Below are 20368 nucleotides of genomic sequence, written 5' to 3'. Positions count from 1 at the left end.
CATGTCATCTCCTCAGCAGAAATCTACACATGGTGTACATAAAGTCGGGGAACACTTTTATTTATTTCATAAGAACCAAACACTGCACAGATATCATATGTCATTTTGAAGAAAACCCCCTGAAAGTTTTTTTTCCTTGTATACTGCCACTGCGTAGTTTGGTAATTTGCCAGTAGTCAGCACTAGTGGGGAAATATGGCGAGTTAGTGTGGAGCGAGCTTTCTGTGTGTTGGAATTCGACAAAACCAAGTGTACTAAAACTGTTCAACAGATATTTAGAACCAATTATGGTAAGAAGCTACCAACAAGGAAGGCCATTTACCACTGGCACAACAAATTCGTTACAGCGGGTTGCTTGTGCACGGCAGATAGAGGCGGATGTGCCAGAGTGAAGTGAAGTGAATGTGGAGTGCGTATGAGACACATTCGTAAGGAGTCCAAAGAAATTGCTTCATAGTGCATCCTGTGAACTCGAAATGGCTCCAATGACTGTGTGGAAAGTCCTGCGACAGAAGCTGTCTATGAAACCATTCAAACTGGAGCTAGTGCAGAAACTCAATGATGATGACAACAAAGACAGGCATTTAGAGTTTTGTTCGCAGTTGCAACAATTGAATGAGGATGGGAATGGCATTGCATTGTTGATCTCTTAATTTTCAGCGACAAAGCCACTTCTCACACTAATTGGAAAGTGAACAAGCATAATTGTCAAGTCTGGGGTACAAAGCATCCCCACGAATGCCCTGAAATTTGAGGGTGATTACCCAAAGGTAAATGTTTTTTGTGCCTTGTCACGTCGAAAACTGTATGGGCCATTCTTCTTCGCCAAGAGCAGTCACTGGATATTCCTACTTGGGCATGTTGCTGCAATGGCTGATGCATCAAGTGAAATCGGTCGCTTCTTTCATCTTTCAGCAGGATGGGGCTCCACCCCATTTTCATTGTGAAGTTCTTGGGTACCTGAACACACAGCTGCTGCTTTGATGGATCGGCCGTGCTATGGAAGGGGACAGCTGTTTCATTAAATGGCTTCCTGGATCACCAGATCTCCCTCTGTGACTTTCTTCTGTGGGGACACACAAAAGATCTGGTGTATGTACTGCCTCTACCATGTGCTATAGCAGAGCTCCGGGAGAGAATATGTGAAGCGTCTGCCACAATAGACGATGCCATGCTGGGATGGGTATGGCAAGAATTCGATTACCTTATGGACGTCTGCTGGTTCACTCATGGTTCACGTATCGAATGTTTGTATAAAATTCTTCCTGAGAGGACTCCTCAGGAATGTTGCGGTTGCAGTATTTCTATTACAAATGTTTAAATTTAGGTACTTGACATTTGTTGCAGGGTATGTTCCCTGTAATCAATGCAAAACACAGTTCTTTGAAATATTCATTATTGGATTATGTAGGCTATCGCTCCAACTGTGTAAGTAGAACCTGTTCATCTGTAGAAATCCGTTGTTTATTCCTAATATGTAGATTGCTTTGTAAATATTGCTCAGTTTGAGGTATCGTCTGCATCCTGTACATTTATCACAGGTTGGACAGAGGACTATTTTACTATCAGTGATTAAAGCACTGGCAATAGAAATCCAGGTTTCAGCTCTAATGAAAACGAAGACATGACCATTGTCATGGTTAACTTAAATGCAGCTGACTGTTACATATTGTGAAGCATTTGAGCACAAGAAAAGAAAGCATTTAAAATGAGTCATTGTTGTCCTCATTGAACTTGTGCAGTTTAGATTTCAGTGCAACAGGATGGACAACAGTGTGAGAAACACAATAATAAAACTTAACTTTTTTTTCCCCTGCTAGCTATATAAGGAAAATTTATGGAACTTAATGAAAATGTGTAATAGTTCCACAATAATATTGACATATGTTAAATTATCTGGTATAGTGTGAAATATGTATTATACCACGAAGTGTGTAAAATTTGTAATTTATTTGCAGTAATGGTTCTTTCAGTGTAATTCGTTGAAATTTCATTTTTTAAAATAATTACATATAAAGGAATAGAACATGTAATTACGTAAAATCTGGGTGCTAGTGGTCACTGTATATTCATGTAAGATAGCATTATCAGCACCTGGCAAAGTTTGGAAGGAACCTCATAGTAGTTCTCAATTTGGCTGCTGGTCAAATCATGCAATCTATATGGCATTCAGATGTGTCAGTGGCTTATGTTAGACTGCACAGGAACGTGGGGGCAGGCATGCTGTCAAAATTCCAGTTGACCACATCTAACCACCACAAGGAAGGATCACCATATTGTAACTCCTTCACATCTGTATCTGTCACCCAAGAGTGCGTAACAGGGTCCCTACACCATTGTGTGTCATCCTGCACCTTTGGTTGGCAGCTGGCAGCACAGAGTCTACAGAATCACTGTTCCAAGCCTGGGCTGCTGTTAACATCACAACACACATGGCTGTGTTGGGAGTGGTACTGTAAATGGGAAACATAGGATACATCAGTGTTATGACATCCTTGCCAAGCATCCTGTCAACAGGTGATGCAACATTCTGTTAAGTGGGCTCATACTTCAAAGTCCCCCTGCCCCACTGAAGTAACATCAAATGTGTTCTCAATCTATTTCATTTCATCATCCTCGTGTGGGTGCTTCAGGCATTATCCATTATGTTTACAATTACAGCATTTTTCCAAATTACCAGGTTTTGTGTATTTGACACACACACACACACACACACACACACACACACACACACACACACACACCATTCTTGTGGTTCTGATAGATAATAAATTTTCTGCTGGAGCAAGGAATGATTTTTAAGATTTTGTGCTGGGCATTTGTCTCAAAGTGATTGGCCCTTCCCATTTTTGTCCTGTCAGTGATTAGCCAGCCTTACATATGCGATGAGTTATTTAGTCTCTTCTAGGTTGTATCTGTCCATAATTTAAAATACTTAGTTTTTGTTATCTTGTGTGTACCAGGAAAACGCTCTCACTAGGTGTCTATTATCTGCTTAAAAGCACTTGACGGAAATTGGCCAGATTCATTCATTCTTAATGAATATATCGTCTCTGTGACACTTAGTTTTTGTTAATCAGTATTTTTTTAATTTACTTCACTTTGGTGGTAATCTCTGTAATGGTAGCCCAAGTCAGTCTTGAATCAAAATCCATGTGAATTCCAGGAAGATTTTTGAAACGAGCATTAGTCACTTTAAACACATCCTTCATCTGAAGTTTTTGTAATCTATAATGAGAATGTTTACTCCAGCCTTACGTCTGTCACTGTATTTCATTTGAGAAAAGTGTTCTTCAGAAATGGTAACTGTTAGAACCAGAGTTCTAGGAGAAAGTTCTATTTTAGTAAGATATTTGTTAAATACTGTATGTTGAAAATGTATCCTTATAGTCATCGGAAAGAGACTAGTAAACAACTGTGCTTTTAATGATATATGTACACTGTTTGTGTAAGCAAATATAAGTAGATACTTCCACCCATCATTTTGTAATTTCTGTTGATTATAGTAAACTGAAATATTGCAATTGTTCTCATGGTGTGCAATACTTTTAATTTTCAGGAATTCAGACTTATATTTGAATAAAATTCTGTGTTGAGGATTCAGTTGTATTGTTCTAATTTGAGCAAACAATTGCTTTTGAGTTACAGTGGGTTATTGCCTCAATTTTATCTTGTAAATTTCTCTACTGTAGTGGAATTCACCCCTAAATAAACTGCAGATATGGACAAGAAATGGTTAGACAGATGGTTTCTAATCTATTTTTACAGATACCTTGTTACTTGTTCGCCAGTTGCTGATGATCATAGTGATAAAAAAACCTCAATTGCATGGGACATTCGCACTGGACAGGAAAAAAGATCATTTCCTCTAGATACGACGACAACGACAATATGGCCAATTCTTCGTTGGTCTCACGATGACAGATATTTTGCAAAATTAGGTACTGATATTCTTAGTGTCTATGAAACGCCGGTAAGTGTATGAACATATTTTCTGTGGGAAATATCTTGACATTATTACTGATCATTGTTTGTATCTATAAAACTCTGGATGTTTCAGTCATTTGGTTTACTGGACAAGAAGAGTATAAAGATTACTGGTATAAGAGATTTCAGCTGGTCACCATCTGATAATGTTTTGGCATACTGGGTAGCAGAAGATAAGGACGTGCCAGCCAGAGTTTCACTTCTTGAGATACCAAGGTATGCTACTGTTCCACTGCAACTATATATACTTCAGAGGATTGCTGTTGGCCTTCTGGAGGCTGAATTTTGTATTGTATGTGAGATACACTTCAATATTTGTTATGAACATTTATCAAAGGTATAGGTCTGGGTTCATGATGATCTAACTTGTAATTTTAGTGTTAGGAATGTTCCAATATTAAATTGGTTTATCTGAATGCAAAATTTTTGCTAAATGGAACAGGCACAAGAATTTCTTCAGTTGATTAATTCCTATTAGCAGGGGTACTATATGCAAAAGCATTAGCATATCAAAATTATTGAATGTCAACATATTGAGTAATACAGCAGAAAAATTACATTTATTGATACAAGAGTTAAACTTAACAGGCAGTAATGTTTCAAATCACTTTTATTAATGCTTCTCATTTTGCTGCAGCACTTTCCTCTGCAGAGGAGAAACCGATTTACAATGGTGTACTACCAACTTTGTAATTGGGATAATTGGTAATTATGCAGTGAACAATAGACTTGCTATTTGGTGCCTGTTTGAGGTTTTGAAGCAATGAGCTTCTATTTTGCAGCTTCTCGTCACAAGCAGGTTTTCTTGCAATTTTTCCTATGTAAGTGGAATAAAAAAGTGGCAAATGATTGTCCTCTGCATGTATGGTTCACTTGTGGAGTGTAACTGTAAATGGAATGATGTAATTATATTAATCTATGTAAAAAATGGTTGATGTTAAATAATCTTGATTAAGATGCATTTTTTGCAGTCGCAATGAAGTCAGAGCAAAGAATCTTTTCAATGTCGCAGATTGCAAGATGTATTGGCAAAAGACAGGAGACTATTTGTGTGTGAATGTGAATCGATATATGAAACTTACAAGGAAGGAAAAGAATGAAATCAAATACAGTGTGAGTAGATGTTTTCAAGTAATTAATTCGGTTTAGATGTTAAACTGTTTGTCATAAAACTGTTTTGTTGTGATCATGTTGTCTCAGATTTACAAATAACATGTCTGCTGCTTGTCATTTAATTAAAGTTGTTTCAACCAGTTGGTGATTGGTAGTTAGCAGCAAATATAAATACTGTACCAGAGTGTTAGTTGATTGTTATCCAGATTAAATGCTGTACTAGTAAATAGAGGGAAAACCTCTTGTAATTAACTGTTTTACTTTGGAAGATTCTACATAAGTGAGATAAAATTTAAGCTTTCTATACACAGATTGTTGTTCAGGTCATAAATAATGTGCAAACATGTTTGGAAAAAGTTTTTCCCCCATTGTGTTATTAAATTGCTATGCTATGTTCATTTGACACACCATTTACTCTCCTCCTTGTGTCCTTTTTTCTCCAGTTTCTCATGTTTAGCTTCAAGGATTCACACAATACAGTTTCTGAATTGACTAAATCTAGAGCATTTCAGTATTTATTTATGTGTGTGTGTATTCCTTTTCAGGGAATGTATTACAATTTTGAAATTTTTCACATGAGGGAAAAGCAGATACCTGTAGACAGTGTTGAAATCAAAGAAAACATCCTGCAGTTTGATTGGGAACCAGTTGGTTCAAAGTTTGCAATTATCCATGGTGATACAAACAATACTAGTGTAAGCTTCTATGGTGTCAAAACAGGACAAGCACCAACACTCCTGAGTATGTTCTCATCTTTCCTGCACATTTATGTGTAGTACTTTTTGTGTACATCTTCAGAAATAAATATTTATAATAAACTACATAGGCTAACTCCTTTTTAATTTATTCTGAATTTTACTTCTCTTGTTAGTAATGTTCCTTTGATCACATTTAATTCTATGTAAATTTGAAGATGTACCAGTATTAGCAGAGGTTATGCTTTTCAGAAAAATTTGAGAAGAGGAACTGTAACAAAATGTATTGGGCACCATGCGGACAGTTCATTGTTTTAGCCAGTGATGCTGGATCTTTGGAGTTTGTTGACACAAATGATTTTGTTATAATGAATACAACAGAACATTTTAATGTGTCACATATTGAGTGGGACCCAACAGGTCGGTATGTTGTTACTGCAGTGACAGTCTGGAAAGCGAAGGTGAGACCACTTTTAATATATTTGTAAGTTTAATTAAGGTATATTGCTTCTATAGTAATTGAACTAGACCTTCAACATTTCCTTGTTTCAAACAAACAACTAAAGACAGTAATTTGCCTAAAATCTTGCTTCTCCACCAATTATTTCCTTAACTCCTTACTGAACTCTTAATTATATGTCAGGTCATTAATTAGTTTCATAAGGACCTACCATGGGAAATTCCTTAAGTTTGTCAGTAAGCTGGGCATGATGCATTTGATGTTTTGCCAGAATTGTAAGAGATTCCCTTCGTTGTGACAAATTTACAAACCAGTTATGTAGGTATTAGTTACAATTAATTTATAAAAATATGTGCAAAATTAATGTGTTTATTAATTTAGAATTGCTTAAAAGTGTGCCTCCACATTTTTGAAATTTCATTTTCTGCTGTAACAAGTGGCAGTCTGTAATCTGGATCAGTTCTCTCTTGGAAGGGGACAGGAGTCTCCTATAAATTTGAGGTTTCAGCCAAAAGGCCTTCTAAAGTGCGCACACACACACACACACTCACTCACTCACTCACTCACTCACTCACTCACTCTCTCACTCTCTCTCTCTCTCTCTTCACATTAGCACAACTCACACACAGTGATCATGTGTGTGAATGAGGAATGAGGGGTGTATTGTTGGGGGGGGGGGGGGGGCATGGGTTTTCTACTTTAGGAGGCCTTTTGGCCGAAAGCTCAAATGTGTAGCAGTCTTTTTGTTGTGTGCATCTGTGAATGAACATCTCATCTATATGGCAAGCAGCAATACGTCCTTTGAGAAACTGCCTGTTGGCTTCTGTCTTGGATTCATCAGCCAATGTTTGTTCAATGATTTTCTGTCATTTTGTGAGCACAGGTGGCTGGCATTGTCAAAGCTTCATGCTCCATTGCTGGTTATTTAATGTACACTCCTGGAAATGGAAAAAAGAACACATTGACACCGGTGTGTCAGACCCACCATACTTGCTCCGGACACTGCGAGAGGGCTGTACAAGCAATGATCACACGCACGGCACAGCGGACACACCAGGAACCGTGGTGTTGGCCGTCGAATGGCGCTAGCTGCGCAGCATTTGTGCACCGCCGCAGTCAGTGTCAGCCAGTTTGCCGTGGCATACGGAGCTCCATCGCAGTCTTTAACACTGGTAGCATGCCGCGACAGCGTGGACGTGAACCGTATGTGCAGTTGACGGACTTTGAGCGAGGGTGTATAGTGGGCATGCGGGAGGCCGGGTGGACGTACCGCCGAATTGCTCAACACGTGGGGCGTGAGGTCTCCACAGTACATCGATGTTGTCGCCAGTGGTCGGCGGAAGGTGCACGTGCCTGTTGACCTGGGACCGGACCGCAGCGACGCACGGATGCACGCCAAGACCGTAGGATCCTACGCAGTGCCGTAGGGGACCGCACCGCCACTTCCCAGCAAATTAGGGACACTGTTGCTCCTGGGGTATCGGCGAGGACCATTCGCAACCGTCTCCATGAAGCTGGGCTACGGTCCCACACATCGTTAGGCCGTCTTCCGCTCACGCCCCAACATCGTGCAGCCCGCCTCCAGTGGTGTCGCGACAGGCGTGAATGGAGGGACGAATGGAGACGTGTCGTCTTCAGCGATGAGAGTCGCTTCTGCCTTGGTGCCAATGATGGTCGTATGCGTGTTTGGCGCCGTGCAGGTGAGCGCCACAATCAGGACTGCATACGACCGAGGCACACAGGGCCAACACCCGGCATCATGGTGTGGGGAGCGATCTCCTACACTGGCCGTACACCACTGGTGATCGTCGAGGGGACACTGAATAGTGCACGGTACATCCAAACCGTCATCGAACCCATCGTTCTACCATTCCTAGACCGGCAAGGGAACTTGCTGTTCCAACAGGACAATGCACGTCCGCATGTATCCCGTGCCACCCAACGTGCTCTAGAAGGTGTAAGTCAACTACCCTGGCCAGCAAGATCTCCGGATCTGTCCCCCATTGAGCATGTTTGGGACTGGATGAAGCGTCGTCTCACGCGGTCTGCACGTCCAGCACGAACGCTGGTCCAACTGAGGCGCCAGGTGGAAATGGCATGGCAAGCCGTTCCACAGGACTACATCCAGCATCTCTACGATCGTCTCCATGGGAGAATAGCAGCCTGCATTGCTGCGAAAGGTGGATATACACTGTACTAGTGCCGACATTGTGCATGCTCTGTTGCCTGTGTCTATGTGCCTGTGGTTCTGTCAGTGTGATCATGTGATGTATCTGACCCCAGGAATGTGTCAATAAAGTTTCCCCTTCCTGGGACAATGAATTCACGGTGTTCTTATTTCAATTTCCAGGAGCGTAGTAGAGTGCGCAGCCACAGATTATATGTACCTGGTGCGCCAGTATCAAAGGGCTTTCTGTGGTCATTTCCGGTTTGGTTCTTTCCTTGTTATGTGTAGTGGTCATTCACTGCAGCACAGGAATCCAGGATCGGTTCACCTTGAGGCTTTCTTCTTTCTTGTTGAAGCTGTTCTTGTGTGTTTCTATAGCTTCTCTGAACAAGTGGGTGTGATAGCTCTTCCTTGTAGCACGAACTTCTGTGTCAGCCAATTTTACTTTGTGTTTGATCTGAGTGTGTACTGCCATGGTCGATTTCTCCACCTGTCCCAACCTGCAGTGCCACTATGTTCTCTGACCCTCGTGTTGATTGATTGTCCAGTCCGCATGTACATGATGTGCGGAATATTCCTGACATAGCAGGTGGGCCCCTTTTCTAATCTGAAATGCTCTTTGATCTTCTTTGTCGGTTTATAAATAGTTTTTACACTGTGTCTGCTCAGCATATGGCCACTGTGTTCATCACTCTGGTAATGTATTGTAGAGAGGCTGTACACACAATTTCTTTTTCCAATGTTTCACTTAGCCATGTGTTTGACTCTGTGATACTTCTTATGTAACTGGTGGAGTACCCAGTGCTCCTCAGAACATTTACCAGTTGTTGCATCTCATGTCTGATGTGCTGTGGCTCACATATTCGTCTCGCTTTCGTTACGAACATATTAGTCATGCCTCTTATCTGGCTCTGGTTGTGATTTGACAGTTTGTGCCAGTATTGATCCGTTCGGTCATTTTTCGATACATTTTGTGTCCCAGTTTCTCACCATCCCTTGTGACCAGCACATCTAGAAAGGTAGTTGTTTGCCCTTCTCTACTTCCATGGTAAATTTTATGTTGGCATGGAGGCTGTTCAGGTGTCTTAAGAAGTCACCGAGCTGTTCCTCACCATGGCTCCACACAATGAAGGTATCATAGACATATACGCACCACACCATAGGTTTACGAGGTGCCAAGTCCAATGCCTGTGCTTCGAAATGTTTCACGAAGAAGTTTGCCACAACTGGACTGGCATGGTGATGCCTTCCAGCTGTTTGTAGAAGATGGCATTCCATGTGAAATAACTCGCGGTGAACCATGCGTGAAAGAGCTTGGTTATCTGTTGGAGGAAAAGGGAACCAATTTGCTCCAGAGTGTGACTGATTGGCATTTTGGTAAACAGACACACAACATTAAAACCGGCCAGGATGTCATTTGGTCAAAGTTTTAGTTCCTTCAACTTCTTGGTGAAATGTCCTGAGTTCTTTATGTCTGTATGTCTTCCCCATGTGCAGCTAGAGCAGACAGGCCAAGACCAGTTTATATGTCAGTGAGCCAGGAGCACTAACAATTGGTCTTAATGGTACATATTATGGTCATTTGATGATCTATACAGCAAAGGTGATACGGCTCATTCCATTCTGTCATATACAGTGTCCTCAGGCTGTGGTGAAAAGGCATTTTAAGAACTTTTGCATAGCCCCATCACCCCACACCATGACAGAAAGGTGAGAGAGAACATCATTCACACTTTGTATCAGGTTTTTGGCTGATATTTTTTTGATGCTTTTTCATTTTAAAGTGCAGACATTGAACTCGGCACCTTGTAAACCTAAGGTGTAGTACAGATATGTCAATGATACCTTCATTGTGTGGAGTCATGGTGAGAAACAGCTTGATGACTTCTTAAAACATCTGAACGGCCTCCATGCCAACATAAAATTTACCATGGAAGTAGAAAAGGACAAACAGCTACAGTTTCTACATGTGCAGGTCACAAGTGGTGGTGAGACCCTGGGACACAGCATGTATCAAAAACTGACTCACAGGGACTGAAACCTGCACAAACTGTTGAATCATCACCAGAGCCAGGAAAGAGGCATGATTAATATGCTCATAATGTGAGCAAGAGGAATACATGAGTTGCAGCACCTCAGACACATGATGCAACACCTGGAACGTGTTATGAGGAGCAATGAGTGCTCCACCATTTACACAGGAATTGTCACAGAGTCAAACACTCGGCAAAGAGACACACCGTAAAAAGAAATGTCGGGTACAACCTTTCTGCCACACTCTCCCAGAGTGGAGGACAGAATGGACCATAAATTGTGCAGACAGAGTGTAAAGACTATAAACCAATAAAGATGATCAGAGTGTCTCAGGTTGGCAAAGGAGAAAAGAGTACTTGCAGTGTCGGGAATATACCACATACCATGTAAATGCAGAAAAGTTTGTTGGAATGACAGGACGATCAATCAACACCAGAATCACAGAACATAAATAGTATTGCAGGTTGGGGCAGGTGAAGAAATTGGCCGTGGCGCACGCGGTGTGTGAGGCAACCACATAACAAAATTCGCCAACGCAGAAGTTCTTGCTGTAGACAAGAGCTCTCCCACCTGCTTGTTCTGAGAAGCTATAGAAATGCACATACATAAGAACAGCTTCAACAAGAAAGAAGAAAGCCTCAAGGTAAACGGATCCTGGATTCCCGTGCTGCAGTGAATGCCCGCTGCAGATAACGGTGAGAACCAAACCTGAAATCACCACAGAAGAGCTCTTGGATGTTGGCGCACCAGATACATATGGTCTGTGGCCGCGAGCTCAACTCAGTCTATCACCAGTAATGGAGGGTGAAGCTCTGACAATGCCAGCCACTCGTGCTGGCAAATCGTCAAACGAGCATCAGCCAAAGAACCCGAGACAAAAGCCAACAAGCAGGTCATCATAAAGTGGCCACAAAAGTGTTAAAAATCTATCCTTTTCTATAATACTGTCAGTATTTCATCCTAGGTTTTCCATTGTTTGACAAAATATACTCCAGTATCCATTTATTGTTAGAATGCTTGCTGTGCTGCATCCTAGTTATTTGTGAGAAGGTGTTAGCAGAAAGTGTTTGTCCACTGAGCGCCAGCCTAATTTGAAATCAAATGCAGCTTAAAATTATCCTAGAATTCACCTTATTCCTATCCAAGGCGATGTGCATGTGCACGCATGCTGTAGGTAATGTCTGAAATGTTACTTGCTTTGTGGTTCTTTTTGTTGCAAAACATGCTTTTGCTGAAACCTAATCATGTTCATATTGTCAGATTCTCTTTCAAAAACAATTTGCCTCTGGCAGTTTCTAATTTCTATTTTTCAGCTGTTGACAAAAAAACTAGCAAACTAAACAATTTTGCTAAATTCTATATTATGTAATGAAATACAAACTAGGTGAATGCAGGCAGGCAGTTTTGCCCATGGTAGAATAAATTTCCTCTATGCTGCCAAATGTGAAAATGCAGTGAATTAGTGAGCCTAACTCCTTGCCAATCTTCTCCATTGGCAACAGAGAAACTTAACTACCACGACAAAATCATTGCTGCTTCTAGGATGAAGGGTTATTTCTGAAAATTACAGCAGCATTGATTTCTTATATTTACTTCATTCTTTGTTACTGATTAGAATCTTCCCTTTTATGTAGTTGCTAATACTACATCCCTATTGTAATCAAACAGAATTAGTTACACGTGTTCCTTCCAAAACCTGTATTAATTTATTTGTCTACTTTGCTATTATCCGATTTCAATTTCATTAGTTATTTCACATACACCATTAAAAATAATAATGCAAACTGCTTAATAAGTTCACACTTTTTTTTTTCTTTCTTATGCCTGCAAGATGTGACGTAATTGTGAGGGAAACAGCACTTAAAGTTGTTATAGCCTGTAATGTTGATATAATATAAGGTGGACCAGTTTAACTACTACTCGCCAATTCGCAGTTAAGAGCCTGGCAGAATTTCATCAAATCACATTCAGACATTGGCATTATATTGTCCTTTACCAATAACAAGTTACCCCAGGGGCTCGCCGCTCTTTGGCGGGTTCATGCTTGACTACCACGGGTCCCCAGCCTTTGCAGCATCTTTCCCCTTCTGTGCTGCATGTCCGTTATCTTGCTATTCTTTTTCCCCCTGCCTTGGGGAACATGTTCGGGATATTTTTGGAAAGGTGTTCTGTTTTTTCAGTAACAGATATCAGAAAACCCTCTCTGTTTTTCGTTCCTTTTTTCTTTCTTCGTTCCCCTTCTCTTATCCTTCCTCTGCTTCGGTGTTCCCTCTTCTTCCTCCCTGTGACCTCCTGAAGGCGCCTGATGCGTAACAGGTGATTGGGTAACGTGTAATTCCCAGTCCCGAATTGATAGATAGGGTTCGCACATATCCCTGGTACAGGCCAGGCCCAGGGAGGGGTGACTGCCTGACCTGCTACCTTCCCAAATTGTCAATTGGTTGTTCAGGAGGTGTGACCTGAGGTGTGAATAATCACCTAAGACTGGTGCACCCCTTCTGAGAGGGGGCACACAGTTGGAAGGATTGCATCATCAGAGACACTGGCAATCTGGGGGATTTTCTCACAATGAGCCAATCATCATCTCACAGTAAATGTCTACTATATGTGAATGGAATGAGGCTAATGATTCAGAGACCCTTCCAGCTGTACCACGGTTCCTCGTGGTTTCACATACTTAAGATGGTCAGCCCTTTGCTACAGTAAATCAGTTTATTATCCAGAAAGTTGTTTATGCAATTGCTGGCCCTGTGAAATCCTGCTCTTATTTATGAAATGGCACTTTGCTTTTGGAGACTACCTCTGATTCTCAAGTCAACAACTGTGCTTGTAGCTTTGCTCCTCCATGGCTATCCTGTTTGTGTCAAGACCCATCAAATGATGAATTCTTCCTATGGTGTTGTTTACAAGAGGCTGCTCAATGGTCTGACCGAGACAGAAATCCTAACGTACCTCTCCAATCAGGGCGTCATTGCAGTCCATTTGGTGATAAGAAAGGTAAATGCATCCTTAGTGCCCATACCCACTCTATTTCTTACTTTTGATAGAATGGTGCTTCCGTCAAAGATCAAAGTGAGTTATGAAGTTATCACAGTCCGACCGTACATTCCAAACCTGAGGCACTACCAGTGCTGTCATTACAACCACACTTAAATGTCCTGTCAACACCTGGCAAAATATGTAACCTGTGGTCGGGATGCTCTGGTGGGCGATTGTTGGCCTCCTCCTCCCATCTGTATCAACTGCAATAGCGACTGTGCCACCTCCTCTAGAGATTGTCCCATGTATCTCGATGAGCAGACTGTCCAGGAGATCTCGGTGCAGAAAAAAGTGCCTTACCTGATCGCTCGAAAGTTGTTGGCTAGTCGGAAACATTGCATTCTACCATCCGGCACTTGGAGTACTGTTCTTGCTACATCTTACTCCACGAAGGACATAGACATGCAACCTCAAATTCAGCACTGCGGTTGTGAACTCTTCCAATGTCATGGTAGCATGCCCGTCTCCTCCAACTATGCAACAAGCCACCAGACTTCTACCTCGCAGGGCGAAGTCACCTGCTACACAATGGGCATTCCGGAAGGGACAGAAGGAATACTCCCGCAAAGATTTCCTACATTCCTCCAGCCAACTAACATGTAACTCTTCCTCTGACAATCAGAAAGACTCCAAGAAGTCAAACAAAGGCAAACAGTTTTCTCCTTTCCTGACTCGGAGATCCTCCTCGACAATGTTGCCACATGATACCTTCACCTGGCTGACCTTCGTGTTCCTGGTGCACACCACAAACTGTTTTTCTGCCCTGGACTCTGAAGATAGACAGAGGGAGAATGCCGACATTCACAGTGCAGATAAAAGTAAAAAATGTTTTTTGTACTGTAGAAACAATTTTTTTCATTAGAAGACTCATTACTGAAAACCCTGCCTTAATAAGTAACTATAATTCACAATTTAATATGTATGTATCTAGGTAAATCTAAAGTGGTAGAAGAGTTTACGTGCTTGGGGACATGTATTTTTAATTATTCATTGTTTGACAAATACTGCTTGCATATGAGAAAATAAAGCCATTTCAATTTTTCTTATTTAAGGAAGACAATGCTTACTGGATCTGGTCATTCCAAGGAAAAATACTGAGTCGGACACCTGTGGATATGCTTTATTGCTTTACATGGCGACCTCGGTTGCCAACTTTGTTGACACAGAAACAACAGAATGAAATAAAAAAGAATCTTAAAAAATATAGCTCTCAGTTCGAATCAAAAGATCGTACACGTATGTGGAAGGCATCAAAGGTGACTGTTGATTTCATTATTCATGTAACTATGGTGGTAGCCCAGTTTGTTGTTGTTATTTCAGCTTAAACATTAACAATTTAAACTTCCAGGAATTGATAGAGAAACGAGCAAAACTGAAGGAGGAATTTGCAGAGTATAGAGCTAAATGCACTGAGCAATGGATGCAGCAAAAGGATAGGCGTATGGCTCTCAGAAACAGTGAGTGTTTGTTTTACCCATTTTTTGTTGTATCAGCAGGCTCGTCATTACTTTAACAAAAATATCATTGTGATTTTTACATTCTTCATTTCCATTAGCAATGCTAGACCATATTACATTGTGTATGAGATATTCCCATGTCAGGTGTTGCAATTTAAATATTATTGCCCTTTCTTAGCTGGTCCTTCCTGTCAGCGATTCAGAATCTCTTCCAAATATATGATTTTTCATTAATGCGCGTGCGCGTGCGCGCGCGCGCGCGCGCGCGCGCGCGCACACTCACACACACACACACACACACACACACACACACACACACACACACACACACACACAGCGTGCGGTTATATTGTCCCTGTTGAATTATATTTTTCTGGTGCTTCAAATCTTATTCTTTGAAATTCCATGCATTTCTCGTTTTATCGTACCTTCTGGCATTGCATGCACATGTAAAAAATGACTGACTCTAAAAGTTAGTGGTGTTTTTTTTCCCCCCATCCTTGCTCATATTATTCTAGTTTTGCCTATTAGAAAATGGTACCCTTTTTTAAGTCTTATTGTTTCCTTCATTATTTATACTTTTGCAATTCTGTCGCAACATAGAATATGTAATTTGTGCCTATGTTTTATCTCAAATTTACTCATTATTGTTCTCTTTCTTGCAGATATTGATACTGATGAACTTGATTCAGACCCAAGAAACTTTGAAGAGGAAGTAGTAGAATTTTTTGTCAAAGAAGAGAGGATATTGTTGGACTAAAGTGAGGATCTGAAGTAGAAGCCATTCTTGGAAACCTCTGACAGTGGACATAAAGGAATACAGTATTTGTAGATATACTGTTAAGTATTGGTGAATGTGGGGAGCGGTCCCCACATGTAACTTCAATATGTCTCTCTATTGTGTGGAGAAGTATTGGGGGAGTGTGACTTCCTATCACTGTGAACTCTGTTTTTCTAGAATGACATTTATGAAAAACTGTCCAGGGCAGTCTGTGCTTAAGTCAGTAATTTCATTTGTGTGTTGTGGTCTTGTAATACTGAGTTGCTTACCGGTACATCGTTATAAAATATTACCATTCAGACTGTATTTTGGAAAACTCTACCATGTTCCATACAGAATATACCAGCAATTAAATAAATGTATTTTTTGTGAAATTGCATTTCATCTGTACAGATTGTGCAATAATAACTGGAAATAAGAGAAGTGTTCCTAATCATTTGCAAAATCACAAAAAGAGTATACCATATTACACTGTACAGTGCCTAGCAGTGCCACATAGTAAAAACTGTGTTTAAAATTACTGAAGTATTTTAGTCTTTGACATCATTTCAACCCTTTTTCATTAGTAAGTACTATTGTAGCACAAAACTTACAGTTCAGTATAGACTGTTGAGTCACTGGATATCAGATGTCCATCAAGTGATAGATTTTGTCCAGTTGTTCCAAGAACTCTGTGTTAGTAATGAGGGCTTCTTGTTGCCCCATATTCTTAGTGATGGCAGTGCTCAGTGAACGAATTAGCATGACTGACTTTCATTTATGCTATTTCAAAAATTTTGTGGCAATGTTGTTTACATTAGTCAGTGTGGCTTGAGTTCGTCCAGTCTGTTATGTTTATAAGGTAAGCTGAACCGCACCAAGTACTTCGAAAAGAAATAACTGGATGGCAGCCCACTTTCTAGCTTTTCCGTGGGTTCATGCTCGGTTACTACGGAGCCCCAGCCTTTGCCACATCATGCTGCCTTCTGTCCTCTTGCTATTCTTTTTCCCCTCCCTTGGGGACCATGTCTGGGACGTTTTGAAAAAGTGTTCTGCATATTCAGTGGCAGATATCAGAACAGTCTCTCCACTGGTTTTTTGTTCGTTTTTTCCTTTCTTCATTCCCCTTTTGCTATCCTTCCTCTGCCAATCAGAAAGGCTCCAAGAAGCCAAACGGTCTTCTCCTTTGCTGACTCAAGAGATCCTCTTAGATGGTGTCGCCACATGACACCCTTTGTAGCTGACATTGATGTCGCCGGTGCGCACCACAAACTGTTTTTCTGCCCTAGACTCTGAAGATCGACAGGGGAAGAATGCTGACACCTTTGTAGATCTCATGGAGCAGAATCCTCCAGCCCCTGTGCCTTGTAGCAATGAGTCTTCAAAGGCTGGCAGGCACTTGTTAGCCGCACGGAGACACTCGTTCATTTTTTCTCCTCTTCCATTGCCATGGCTCTCTTCCAATGGAACGTTCACGGCCATCAACACCACAGAGGACTTACAACTGCTCTTAGAATCACATCATCCGCTTGTTCTCTGCCTCCAGGAAACAAACTGCGTCCTTACGACCATTTTGATCTCTCGCATTTTTTCCTGGTCCCCTTTAACTTTCCTCCATCTCGTGGGGGAGTCATGCTGTTCATCCGGGATGATGATAATAACACATTTGCGTGACTACTGGGCGTCAAGCTGTTGTAGTCCCCATTTTCCTTCCTCGCTTGACCTTTCCCCTTTTGTACCATTTACATCCCTCTGTCATTCAGTGTCTCCAGGACAGATTTCCCATAGCATACTGCACAACTCCCTCACCCATTTCTGCTGCTCGGTGACTTTAATGCACACCACCCCCTTTGGGGCTCACCCAGAACCCGTCAGAGATGCCGTCTTGGCTTACCTCCTCAGTAACCTTAATTTCATCTGCTTTAACACGGGAACACCCATGTTCCTTCCACACTCCACTCATATCTATTTCCATTTGGACCTCTCCTACACTTCCCAGCTTGCCCATCATTTCGAGTAGTCTGTTCTCCGTGACACGTACTTGAGCAACCATTTCCCATGTGTTATCAGACTTCTGACTTACCCCACCTACATAAACACCCAAGTGGCAGCTTTCCAAGCTGACAGCAGTCTTTAATCCTCCATGGCGACCTTCGATTAACATTTCCCCAGTTAAGATGACCAGCTATCTGGATTTCCCTTACTTGTTGTTTTAACAGTTCTACTTCCTCTTCCGGAGTATGGGCCAACCTCAAACGGCTCTCTGGGACGAAGGTCCGTTCCCCAATTTCCAGCGTGACAGGCGCAGATATCATAGTGGACCCTCTATCTCTAACACCTTGGGCCACTATTTTGTGAAGATTTTGAGCTCCACCCGCAATCACCCTGCCTTCATCCCTCAGAAGCGAGTGGAAGAGACTTCTCAGAATTGTGAATGCTACAATGCCACCTTTATTATGAGGGAGCTAGATCATGCTCTCATTTTATCCCTATCCTCCACCCCGGGACTGGACAACGTTCACATTCAGGTTTTGCAAGCTTGCGGGCAAGCTATTTCTCCTTCATATGTACAATCGCATCTGGACAGAGGGCACATTTTTCAGATGCTGGCACGAAGCCACTCAGTCCTGTGCCTAAACCTGGCAAGGACAAACACCTTCCTTCTAACAATCACCCCATTTCTCTCTCCAGCTGTGTTTGCAAGGTGCTATGATTCACACCTGGCTGTGGCTCGAGTCTTGCAATTTACTAACCACTGCACAGTGTGGATTTCGAGCATGCTGTGGTTGACTATCTTTTCACTTTGTCAATCCATTTAATGTATGGTTTTCTGTGAAAATATCAGACTGTCGCCATGCTTTTTGATTTGGAGAAAGCCTATGACACCTGCTGGAGGACTGGTATCCTCCATGCTCTCTACATGTGGGGCTTCCTTTGTTGCATGTCCCTTTTCCTTCAGGAATTGTTAAAAGGAGTTTTCAAGGTACGTATGGGTTCTACCTTGTCGGACATATTTATCCAGGAAAACTGTGTGCCTCAGTGTTTCATCCTGAGTGTCATCCTCTTTGCTATTGCCACTAACCCTATAATGGCCTGTCTCTGGGCATCTCTGACTCCCTCTTTGTTGACGATTTTGCGATCTATTGCAGTTCTCCACGGACTTGTCTCCTTGAGCAGAGTCTTCAGTGATGTCTTGATCATCTTTACTCATGGAGCATCGACAATGGCTCTCACTTTTACACTGACAAAACTGTTTGAATTTCTGGTGGCGCAGTTGGTTTCTTCTACCGCCTTTACATCTGGGGCCTGTTGCTTTTCATTCATTGAAACTACGAAATTCCTTTCTTGGTCCTCCCACGTGTCTTACCTGGCTGCCTGCTGTACGTGGTCCGTCAGTTTCCTACTTGTCCTCAGTGGTACTTCCTAGGGAGTGGATCGGACCACCCTTCTCGGTTTGTATCAGTCCATTGTCCGTTTGAAATTGGACTGCGAGTGTTTCGTTAATGCATCTGCATGTCCATCCCTCCTACGCCATCTCAGTACTATCCACCGTCGTGGCATCTGTTTGGCCACTGGTACCTGATAACGCTAGCCCGGTTGAGTGTGTATGCCGAAGCTGCCAGACTACTGCTGTCAAACTGCATTGACTTCTCCTCAGCAGATACACGTGCCATTTGTCTGCCATGCCTGGCCACCCATCCTATGCGTTCTTCTTCGGTGACTCCTTTGATCGTCAGTATGGGGTGCGTCCCTCTTCTGTTACCTCCTGCAGTTCACTTTCGGCTCTTGCTCTGGCAGATTAACTTCACGCTCCCTGCAACTTTCCCAGTGGAAAAGTGCTTCCTAAAGACACTACACCAGACTCACTCTATCACTGTAAGTTTCATAACCATCGCACAAAACTTCGCGATAGTACCTTTGTGTATACTGATGGCTCTGAGACTGATCGTGGTGTTGGGTGTACCTTCATCAGTGGGACCAATGTTTTTCGGTGTTGGCTTCCGGACCACTGCACAGTATTTACATCAGAGCTCTGCCCTGTTTCAGGCTGCGTAGTACATCAGGTGACACAGGCCTTTCAATTGCATCATTTGCTCCAGCTCTCTCTGTGACCTTCAAAGCCTCAAAGCGTCCATCCCGTAGTGCAATGGGTACAGGAAAGGTGTCACTTGCTCGCTCTTGGTGGAGCCACTGTGATGTTTATGTGAGTTCTGGCCACATCTATCTGATGGGCAATGAGGCTGCTGATGCCAAGGTTGCAGTCCTCGTACCTCGGCCCGCTAGTTCTTTCACTCCTTCCAATGATCTCTGTGCTCCCATGTGTCAGTACATGGTGTCACTTTGGCATCAGCACTGGTCCTCCCTTCATGGAAACAAGCTCTCGCTGTGAGATCATTTTAGCCAGGTTATGAATTGAGCACTGTCCTTTTAGCCATCATCATTTTGTTAAATGAAACTCCCCACCACTATGTGCTCATTGCCCTCAACCTCTGACAGTTCACCTTTTCCTCACAGAATGTTCTTTTTAAACCACATACGTTCTCATTTATTTTTACCATCTGAATTAACGGCTTTTGATAAGACGCACAGGCTGTTGACCATGTTTTACTTTTTATCCATTGTAGCAATATGAGGAAGGACATTTAATCTTCAGTT

General features: G+C 42.1%; 1 protein-coding gene across 1 annotated transcript in view; it reads left to right on the top strand.

Moving 5' to 3' along the window:
* LOC126162533 (eukaryotic translation initiation factor 3 subunit B) overlaps positions 1-16253 on the top strand; it is a 76027-nt gene extending 59774 nt beyond the window's left edge. Inside the window, exons 6-13 of the mRNA XM_049919106.1 lie at positions 3769-3973; positions 4061-4203; positions 4959-5100; positions 5646-5841; positions 6048-6256; positions 14548-14751; positions 14844-14952; positions 15618-16253. Of these exons, the coding sequence (XP_049775063.1) occupies positions 3769-3973; positions 4061-4203; positions 4959-5100; positions 5646-5841; positions 6048-6256; positions 14548-14751; positions 14844-14952; positions 15618-15712 (1303 nt within the window). The 3' untranslated portion in view covers positions 15713-16253. The remainder of the gene's footprint in view (positions 1-3768; positions 3974-4060; positions 4204-4958; positions 5101-5645; positions 5842-6047; positions 6257-14547; positions 14752-14843; positions 14953-15617) is intronic.
* Positions 16254-20368: the final 4115 nt, after the last annotated feature.

This window comes from Schistocerca cancellata, chromosome 2 (genome assembly GCF_023864275.1).
Source record: "Schistocerca cancellata isolate TAMUIC-IGC-003103 chromosome 2, iqSchCanc2.1, whole genome shotgun sequence".
Lineage (NCBI taxonomy): Eukaryota > Metazoa > Arthropoda > Insecta > Orthoptera > Acrididae > Schistocerca > Schistocerca cancellata.
The sequence above is the reverse complement of the archived record's forward strand: the minus strand, read 5'-3'. Positions and strand labels throughout refer to the sequence as shown.